Source organism: Brachionichthys hirsutus, chromosome 10, assembly GCF_040956055.1.
Source record: "Brachionichthys hirsutus isolate HB-005 chromosome 10, CSIRO-AGI_Bhir_v1, whole genome shotgun sequence".
NCBI lineage: Eukaryota > Metazoa > Chordata > Actinopteri > Lophiiformes > Brachionichthyidae > Brachionichthys > Brachionichthys hirsutus.
The window spans coordinates 3570547-3581526 of NC_090906.1; the positions used below are offsets into that span (position 1 = coordinate 3570547).

The 10980-nt window shown below is 38.2% G+C and overlaps 1 protein-coding gene across 1 annotated transcript; it reads right to left on the reverse strand.

The window, feature by feature from the left end:
* Positions 1-5688: 5688 nt before the first annotated feature.
* zcchc10 (zinc finger, CCHC domain containing 10) lies at positions 5689-10682 on the reverse strand. The gene is made up of 4 exons (XM_068744947.1): positions 10605-10682; positions 9597-9758; positions 8288-8329; positions 5689-6357 (listed from the first exon to the last, which is right to left on the reverse strand). The coding sequence occupies exons 1-4, from the start codon at positions 10643-10645 to the stop codon at positions 6123-6125; spliced, it is 480 nt and encodes a 159-aa protein (XP_068601048.1). The 5' UTR covers positions 10646-10682; the 3' UTR covers positions 5689-6122.
* Positions 10683-10980: the final 298 nt, after the last annotated feature.

Genomic DNA, 10980 nt, shown 5'->3' on the forward strand with positions numbered 1-10980 from the left:
GATTTAAAGCAATTAAATTGACTCACTATCTGGAATGCCTTTACTCAGAAAGCATTTATTTTCAAGTCATCGGAAGCTGGCGCCATTTATCAATAAGGGCAGAGTGCTGCAACGTTTCCACAGTAAAGTACTAATTTATAATATTTAAACTTCAGAGTTTTGCATCCACTGAACGGCGCTATGTCATGTACTTTGAAAATTGTATAAAACGATTTTTATATTTCATAGATTGGGGATTTGTTTTTGTGAAGTTCATAAATCGATCACATAATTTCATCATGTTTGTATAATAACAATAAAGACTTGGCTCTTGAATAAATAGTAGCTAAATCAAAATATTACTTAATTTTTTTTTAAATGTATTGCATTTATCAATTCTTGATAAATTAGTATTTTACTGGAGCCATTTCATGATCTTAGGCATTTAATGTTTATGGTACCGATCCATTTGTTATTGTCTGGAAAGCACTTTCCCTCTTCTGCAGAAAGTCAGGCCCATACATTTCAAGTATTACAGCTGAAACAGACTATGACTGATCTCTAATTATAGAGCTGGATCCAAAAGCATGGATAAATGCCAGACTTGTGAGGATTGACAAATTAAAGGAGTTTAATGAATTTCACCTCCATCAGAGTTTAAAGTAGATCCACATAAGTGCTTAAATCACATCCTGCAGAACAAAAGCTGAAATAGAGATACAGAACACATTGAGAAGCATATTTTTCTGCAGTGTGAGCAATGGCAGAGAAGAAAGAAAAAAGCCCCCCCCCCCCCCCCCCGATTAGATTTCTGCTAATTAAACTGTCAGACTCTAGAAGAGCCTTAAAACAACGTACTTTGGATAAGCTTCCCTTTAGATCTGATTATAAACTGAGTAGCCTTAGCAAAAAAAAATATTTTAACTTACTTTGTGTAAAAATAACCTGAAATTTCAACCACAAACATGAGACAGGATAAAGGGGATATACGGCTATGACGGAATTTTGGGAATTTTATTTAACATGAACATAAATGTGATCTCAATCATAAATCATAATCCAGAATTACACCGTCATAGCTCACAGGATGAAGCTGTTGCAAGACCTGGAAACCTTGGAGAAACGGTTTAGTCAGCACAATTATCTCACCCGGGATAATTAGACTAGAATTAAGAAACTGAAAGACTAGCTTTTCGCAGACTTTGATATGCAAAACTGTCAAAGGGAACATTAATGCATATTTTTAGGGCCAAATCTGTTGGTAAAACATAATCCAAATGGACAGCTAAAGACGGGGCCACGTCACAACTTTCACTGTCTTTACAGATTTTGAAAAGACTTTGACGACACACTACAGTCTGGTTTCATCGGATATCTTTAGTTAAGACTGAAAGACTCAGGATTGGGTGAACCGGCTGATGATTGGTCACAGACACGATTTGTCAAACAAAGTTGACCAAAAGCATCAAACTCTTGCTAGATAGATGTTTTAAATGGTAACCAGTGGTAGTCAGTGGTAATGCACCAATTTGTTTGCCACTCTCCCTCTCTCACTGTTTGCCATCGTTGCTTTGATATTCTTACCACTTCCCGTCCTCTTTTGATGACATTTCCTGTGTCCCATCCGCTCTTTTTTCCACAATGGATGTTGGCAACATATTTTTTCTGCCGATTCGGTAATGAGTTCCTACCTTCCGATTGCGATCAGATGTTGCTCAAATCAATTTAAACATGTTTGACTGCGACAGAGGTCAGGCCGGTTCTGTTCCCCAGCCTGGTATAGCCTTTGCCAAACAGGGAATTGTGAGTGACAAGTTCTGGCCTTCTGCTTTGGGCCGCACACAATAATTCATTGAGAGTCAGAGCCCTGTCCTGTCTTTCCATCACATGCTCACAAAGATGTGCGATTCGGCCCTGAACTATACTATCTCTGTTCCTGTCACAGAGGTGGAACAAACAGACAGACCACTACTACTACTACTACTGTACTCTCGGCTCGTCCCGTGAGGGGTTGCCACAGCAAATCAGCTTTCTCCACTTCACCCTGTCCTTTGCATCGTCCTCCCCAACACCAGCCACTCTCATGTCCTCCCTCAAAAAAATGCATTTAGACAAAATGGAGTAAAATTAAAAAGTGCAAATTTCAGGCCTTGAAAATGCTTCTCCTTACTAATCCATAAGATTTGTATCATTAGTATAAACTAATTATTGTGAATCCATACCATGTACTACTGTAGGAATGGGTGTGGGTATAAACGTATTACGCAGTTCTTTGAGTAGCTTTACTTCAAGTACAGCCACTTGCTGTCATTGTTGTACTAGATAAAACTAGGTATTGCATTAAACATCGATAAAAAGCAAATTCACACTCTTTTAGAATCATAAAAAGTCAGACAGATGAACCAAAACCAAAGACATCCTTTCCCACTCGTCTGTATGGAATGGAACCTCAACGATTAAAAGAAAATGTCCGTTTGCCATTTGCTTGGCTACAGAGGAAACGGTTAGACTAAAGCCACAGAGCAAAACCTAAACAGGAAGTGAAGAGGATTTCACAGTAAGCTTAGTCACAGAGCACATGACCGCCAAACAAGAACATTTTTTTTTTTTTTTTTTACATGGCCATCAAGAGCACGTTTATGAAGTGTGTACAAGAGCATACTAGCAGAAATCTCTATCCTCACGTTAAAGATAAAACTTTAAATCCTTGCTTTAGGACGTAATTGGGGATTAGATTCAAGTAGCACTCTTAAGATCCTGTTACCGTTCTCTACGTCTTTGCAAGCGCTAACCAGGAGCAGTGAATCTGCCTCACATTCATTCCTGCCAGAACAGGGCACTTTTTTACATTATGATCCTGAAAGATGCCCCGACTGAATAATGGTTAAGAAATTCTGGTCTACATAATCCAAGTCATCTTGCAGTCTGATGTCTGTTGCCAGTCAATATGCATACAATGATAAACTATTGCTTTTGGTACAAAATATTATTTAAATTAAGGGTTGGCGTATCATGCTATCATGTAAGATTAGCACAAGTATTGTGTTTTTAATGGCTATGTTTACTGCTGTACTTGGGAATAAATTCAAACACTATCATCTAACAGTTTAATTTCTATCCACATCAAAGAACACAATACGAGAAGAAGCAAGCTAACACGCAATATTTCAATTAAAGCCTTTGAATATGTCTGAATAAATGTTGTTACAACATTACAGATTTTTAAAGCAATTATTCTTATTCAGACTGGGGTTTATAATGTTCTTACTTGGCTTTTTATTTTATTTTTTTTGGACAGGGCAAAACAATAATCTTGTAAGCATCGCTAATGACACTGCCTAAAAGAGGGGGGGGGGGCACTTAAAATAAAAGCAGCAGCTAAAATTTATTTTCACCTGGAATTCATGCACTGTTGGGGACCTGGAAACAGCTGCCCACAGAAGTACGCCACTTCACAGCAACCTGCCACAACTGAGTTCACGACCTCTCCAAACACATCGGTTTGATAAACGAGTCTAAACAATAAACAATGTACGTGCTCTGGTTCATGTTAAATATTACACACGCATAAACAAAGTGTTGCGAGTTAGCCTGGACTTATGATGCATTGTCTGACCCTTCCCCCAACAGTGGCACTTAAAATGGCTTCCTAGAAAAGCATATCAGCTGTCCTTTCAGACTAAAAGCCTGTTACAGAATATTCCGTTTGTACGTCTATTTTTTTTCCCCGAGTCATTGAGAGTTTAACAAACAGCAGTTTGTGGCACAGCGAAACGTGATGTAACCGAATGCTGGGTGGAATAAGCAAAGGGTAAAGTTCGGGACAACAAACCAAACGTTTCTGCGATTCACGAGTGAAACCAACATCCGTTATGTGCACTGAATATTTCAATTTTATATATTTATAGCAGACATACGGAAATAAATGAGCTTGTGCGCAAATTGTTAGTCTTGAGTTTTATTCATTAAGTTGAAGGAGTTATTTAAGTGATTAAAGTGTTCGGCTTTATTTTGCACTTAACTTCAATATACTTTGGCCCCTAAAATAGCATGACTTTGATATTAAACTTAGACGTAGGGGTTCCGTCAATGATGGCTAATAAGAGAAAACACAAGCCGACGTCATGACACGTTAGCCGGTACTACATTAATAAATACACGATCTCCATCTCTTCGTAGTTTATCCTTTCTGGAACAGAAAGCCGATGCACGATTAAGAGTAACACTATCGCAACTTCAACAATCCATGTTTGTCGTGAGCACAACTCAAAAGTCGCTACCGAGCCTATCCGTTTAGCTAGCATGCTACCTGTATCTTTGCGTTAGCATAACGTTAGCTACCCAAATCTGCTAGTTGCGTTTAGAGGCTAAGCTAGCGGTTAGCTAGGTGTGCAGCGTTGCAATTTTCTCATGAGATTTAAATTAACATTCACTCACAATATCGGAACGCCACTAGGCACAGTTTAATAATAGAATAACGTAATTATTTAGGAACAGCGTCCTTACCTCTTATCTTCTTTTTAGGCCCAAACCATTCTAGCTATTGGAAAGCTCTTTTCTCTTTGTCTTTTCCACTTCCAGTTACACGCAAAGGGGGTTTCACCAAAACGCTTAACAGCTATAATACTAAAATCAAATGGATTGTCTCCATAATTTATTTAAACCACTACTGTCCATCGAGCGGGAACATCAAATAAAATCATATCGTCCCTCGCAATCTTTTTTGTTATTCCTGGACAGGACTGGCTGAAAGGTAAGGCTGCTAGCTTAGTTAAGCAGCCAGCAGGTACCACAAACAGGACTGGATGCATTGATCACAGCAAACGGCGCTGCCTTCACATGCTGTCAGATTTTTTTTTTTTTCAACCAAACAACTAGTCATGCAAACATGATGGGGGTGCATAACAGACATATTCTTAATTGACCAATCACTGATAAAGACGTTCAAATAAAATCTAAGGGATTATTTTAAAAACGTATGGGCCACGTTCACAGTAACAGCGCGGTCATTTTAATAATTGTGGAAATTCCTACACTGTAATGCAACATTTCAGTGACGCACAGGTTGCTCAGACCTGACGTTTACGACTGACGTGAGGATGGTTGGGTCATTGTTCCTTGCCGGTTGTAAATATTCTACTGGGTTTCTAAATCTGGTTGTCACGCATGTGTATCATCGTAATAGATCTATTTCTTAAACATGTAAATTTAGTTTCTCAACTGCTATTTTCCTCCCATTCGAATAATTATTTGTTCTATGACTTCCCAGTTAACTTCAGATCTCAAATATCTAAGAAAAGCTAGAAAAACAGACCTACTGTTATTAAAACTAAAGAACTTTAACCTGAAAGATAAAAACATTTTCATCAAGCACCCTTTTAAATGTTATCCTTTGTTGTATTTAACCGATTTTGAACTACAAAAATGCATTATGCAGCGTTTACTGGGCTGCTATACCAAAACTGACCCCTCCCAGATGCAAATAAAGCATGTTAAAACATCTTGGATTTACATCATCACAGTAATTAACATAAATATAAAACATTACCATTTTCATCTCAAATGCATATATGAAAGGTAAGGAACTTTTTAATAATATTAAGAAAAATCAATAATTCACAATGACAAATGTGCAAGAGCCCTAACAATACAAATGATAATTTTATTTTACAAAGAAACAACTATACTGTACTTCCATTTGGTCAGGACATTCTAACTTCAAACAAATTATAAATTCAACAGAATTTTTTTTTCCAGTATCCTTTAAAACTTTTTGTAATGTCTTTCAATACTAGCTATGGTTTTATATCGTTTGTAAACAGTACAGATAGTGTTTAGCTATTATAATCCAGTACAAAATAAAAAAAATAACTTGCAAATTAGTTTTACCAGATTTCTAAAATTTAATCCTTCAAACTAGAGAAAATAATGAAATAACAAATGTGTGGTAATAGGGGGGATATATTACAAGGCAATGCCAAACCCTAAAACATCTCTTCTATACTTATAGAGTACAAGCAGAATTGTGTGCGAGGATTTATCACCCAAAAGGTGTCATACAACCAGCAATAAAGGTTTTGAAAAAAAAGAAGTCTAAAACTACTTAGGGAAACAAACAACAACATCAACTTATTTTAACACATTTATTTCTTCTTTTTCTTCTTCTTTGGAGGCCCTTGATCTGAATTGCTGCTGCTTGCTGAGCCTGAGCTGTCTGAAGATGAGGAAGAGGAGGAAGAGGAGGAACAGCTGTCATCATTGCTGTCACTGCTGCTGTCGCTGTCATCCGAAGAGGAGCTGGAGGAGTCGCTGCTGTCTGACGACGAGTCGCTGGAGGAGACGTCTGAATCACTGCTGCTGTCGCTGGAGTCTTTAGCCCTAAGAGCGGAACACGAAGGCAAATCATGGGTGTGTGGCGTCACTCAGACCTCGCGCTGCACCTGTCAGAGTACGGCTGCGGTACTGTCATTATCGCCAATGGACGTCATTGGACGACGAGGACAAAGACGTTGCTCCTATTTTTACCTTGTAGACTTTTAGGCTTGCGTGCATGGAGCTCTATTTATCTCCTTTAAATGTTACTTTACAGGATGTAAATGGTATTACAAATCAAGCCCCAATTATTGTTGCAAATGTATAGTATAAAATGATGAAACATGCCCCATCTCACAATGTTAAAGGATCCTTAATTTGTTTTTGTTTTATAATGGTATTGTATAATATTCACAACATTCAGGATATGCTAAGCTAAATAGTCATGATTTGGGCTGCATGGTGGGACAGTGGTTAGCACTGTTGCCTCACAGCAAGGAGGTCACAGGTTCGAATCCAGGTTGGGCCCTTTCGCTGAGGAGATTGCACGTTCTCCCCGTGTCTGCGTGGGTTCTCTCCGGGTTCTCTGGTTCCTTCCACCACCAAAAACATACAACTTATTGGCAATTAACTTACGGTAACTGACTAAATAAAGGTTAAATTAAAATGAAATAATTTCCTGGGACACCTGAACAGAACACATCAATTGTTTACAGAGAAATTTTCAAATCAAAATGCCGAAAAAGTTACATTGTTTGATGTGACTGACAAAGAAACAAAAACAAACATATATTTGAAGATAAACATAAAGCATACATTTGTTTAATATAACAATCAGTATGAGCACATCTACTTCTCTGCATCGGTTGTTGAGACAAACTGTAGTGACCCATAGTCGTCACTAGAGGGAACTATTATCTCAATAAATATAATCTACATTCATTCATTCATCTTCCTGACCGCTTTTGTCCGTTGCCGGGTCGCGGCCTGTGCTGGAGCCCATCCCCGCAGTCAACGAGCAAGAGGCGGGGCACACCCTGGACAAGCCGCCAGTTCATCGCAGGGCCACACAAAGACAAGCAATCATTCACACCTATGGACAAATTTAGCTCATGTTTTTGTTGGTGGGCGGAAGCCGGAGAACCCGGGGAGAACGTGCAAACTCCTCACAGGAAGGCCGCAAGTCGGATTGGAACCTGTGACCTTCCTTCTGTGAGGCAACAGCGCTATCCACTGGGCCACCTTGCCGCCCGTATATAAATATATATATTTACAAAGAGGGCTAAATACTCCTGTATATGACACCAGAATTTCATTACATTCGTTCATCTGACGCCAACAACACAACCTATTGATCCTCAGGTGACAATGAATGATCCAAACAAACTGAAATGTCCTTGGAGTCTTTCTTCCTTTATGAGTGGAATTCCATCTTTAAAATCACAGTAAGATTAAGATTTTCAATGAAGTCACCCAATATTTGTATTGCAATTTTTAGAAATGTAAAGCGCATTTCAGAATTATTACTGAAATATATGAACAAGTAATATAAATATAATAATACATATAAGCCTTTATAGGGTATGCAGTCAGACAAGTTTGGCTCAGGGATGAGGATGCCCCTGCCGTGCAGAGTCCAGTGCACTTTGGGTAATAACATCATATCCTGTGTTTGTAAAACTGTGTACATCAAGTGTTTTATTAATGTCAAAATGTAATGAGTATCTGTAAAATGTTTCAGAATGCTAAAAAATATTTTCATAGTAAATGGACTGCACTTATATAGCGCTTTTTCCACCTTTCCGGTGCTCAAAGCACTTTACATTAGGCCTCACCCATTCAGACACACTGGGAGCAATTTGGGGTTCCGTGTCTTGCCCAAGGACACTTCGACATGCTGGGATTCGAACCGCCCCGGCACCTTTAATAACTCAAATTAAACCATGTATTGTGGCAAGGCAAAACATCCAACACTGTAAAACAAGATTTTACTTACTTCTTTTTAATTTTCTTCTCATTGGAGCCTTCTGTCCCTGGTCTGTGAAAAAAGAAAAAGAAAAAAAAAAGATTAAGAGCCAAATTGAATCATAAAATTGCTAAAGTGTTTTTTGAATTTCAATAAGCCTGAATTGGATACAAGGCTTATTGCTCAATTGCTCTTTTTCATAAAAAAAAAAAAGGTAAATAGTGTTGAAACTGCTGGTCATGACATATAAATGTTATACTGGTATCTTAATATCAGGTACTTTACTATACATGGCACTGAAATCTAAAGTAAGTTAGTTAGTAGGGACAGGGTAAAATTAACATTAACCCCTATGGAGAGATGCATTATAACAGGTTATAGCAGGAATGCTAATTTCCACCCGTCATCCCTGACCTATAGGAAACCTAGAACCTCCAACTCACATATGTTGCATGTTTTTGGAGGAGAGAGGAAACTGGAGAAAACCCACGCGGACAAGGGGAGGACATTCAAACTCCGCACAGAAAGGAATCGAACCCGGTACCTTCTTGCTGTGAGGTGGGTAGTGGGTAGCGCACTACGACACGACGCTAGCCTCCTCTAGACGGCAATAATGTAAAGCAACTTTGGGTGCTTTTACATAATACAGTAATAGATTGTCTCACTTTCCTGAGAACACCAATGGCTTTATGGAACATTCAGACTGCTCCGTGTTATACAGAGACATGCAACATGAAATATCAGGTTTGTAAGACATCGTTGCTGTTCTCATGAGTCAATTTCCATAACTAAAATACCATGGAAATCATTTTTCTCTGGGGACCAGAGACAATCCAAATTTGCAAGAGCCTATAATTTTACAGCTTCAGAAGTGAGAACTCCAGCTTCTCTTCCTATTCAGAGAAAAAATGTATGGCATAAAAACTAAAAATCAGGGGTTCAAGTAAACAAGATCATTTATCAGCACAGTTGGATGTGCATGCAACAAAAAGAAATGGGAAAGAGAGAGAATTAACATAAAATATAAAAGTAGATTTTCTGGTCCCACAGGATGCCCTTTATCCTACAAACTAATGCTGCATGAGAAGTTTGAAGCGATGTTACTGATGTTTCATGCCTTAAGAATCTGCATCCTATTTAGATTTCGAACAAAAGGCTGTGAAATGAAGCATCTTAGTGGAACTGGAGGAACGATAACCCCTTAAATGACATTCAGACCAAATGAATCACTGAGGCCCACATTATACGTCTTTTGATGAAACAAACCCATTATAAAAATCAGGAAAAAAGTATTTGAGTTTAACAGAAATCTGTGTTTCTTTCAGTGGAGACAACCTACCCCGTGATGCTGACAAGCTTGTTTTCATTCTCCTTGAGTTTCTTTTTCATCTCAACTGTTCTTGAGGGTCTGTGAACATATTTCCTCTTCCCTGTGCACTCGTAGGTCCAGTGTCCCATCTCCAAACACTTCTGGCAACGCACATGTTGTTTGTTTGCCTCACTGTTTACCATAAAACAGACAAACTCGATTAGAAGTGAACAGCAGACGACAACTGAAGACACCGCTGCAGAAATAACATCGGCCGGCTGTGAGACGAGTGCCGAGGGAACGTCTGCAAATTGCGACAGCGAAGAGAGACACGGCCCAGATATTCAATAACTTCACTTTTAGACACTGTAGCGTCACCACAATCACCGCAAGCCTTCAACTGGCTCCTGCTGATCATACTACAACCTTGGTTTGATAGTAAAAGTTTATTTCCTTAAAATTCAAAGAGTTACTTTTGATAAAACAGTGCTTGTAGCACATTGGCTACCTTATTATTACGAGATTAAAGTCGTAATATTACGACTTTAATCTCGTAATGTTAAAATAAGAATATTTTTCTTAGTGTGGCCCTTTAACGTCAATATGGACAAAAAATATGAAACGACGCTTTTCTCAGCATGGCTCAATTTTAAAGCAAATTTATCAATAAAGCATAAACGATTTTAAATATTGAATAATGAACGATATCGCCGTACAAAGCGGTAAATTAACGTTATGGTTATTTGACATATTTTCCACGATAACGTCAAACAAACAAGGCCTCGTGTTATTAGAACGTATCAATGACGAGTTCCGCGTTTAATTGAGTGCTGAAAGCAGAAAACATTCCGACATTTTGACCAAACATTAACTGAAGACATCCTGAGTCGCGTTTGTGTCCTGTGAAGACCTGCGTGGTTCATAATTCACCCGACACGAGGCCCACTTGGCCGAATGAACGCTGCGTTTAACAGACAAACATCTTCACAAACCAGTGGCAACCATACACTTTCGTTAAGTTTTTAAAATCACACTCACGCTTGTCTTCTGGCGATTATTCTGTGCATGGGAGTCGCCATGTTGCGGTGCACTTTTTCTTCTTCGTTGGTATCGGACTAGCACTTCCGGGAAGTTTACTGTTGTATGGTATTGTATGATATATATCGATACAATAAATTAGCGAACAACAACAACCATAATAATAATAATAATAATAATAATAATAATAATAATAAATTCAGTAATATTATGATAATACAGTCATAATGTTACGAGAAAAAACGTCGTAATGTTACGAGATTAAAGTCGTAATATTACGACTTTAAGATCGTAATGTAAAAAAAAAAACATTCTTAGTGTGGCCCTAATACTCCGTCGTAAATAATAATAATAATAATTAGAACACATTTTATTA

Bases quoted from the DNA above. Each gene is read 5' to 3' on its own strand.
- zcchc10 (XM_068744947.1), bottom strand. From the start codon at position 10,645: ATGGCGACTCCCATGCACAGAATAATCGCCAGAAGACAAGC. The intron at 9,759-10,604 runs GTGAGTGTGATT...TATGGTAAACAG, and splicing joins ATAATCGCCAGAAGACAAGC to TGAGGCAAACAAACAACATG. The intron at 8,330-9,596 runs GTAGGTTGTCTC...CTTTTTTCACAG, and splicing joins AAGCTTGTCAGCATCACGGG to ACCAGGGACAGAAGGCTCCA.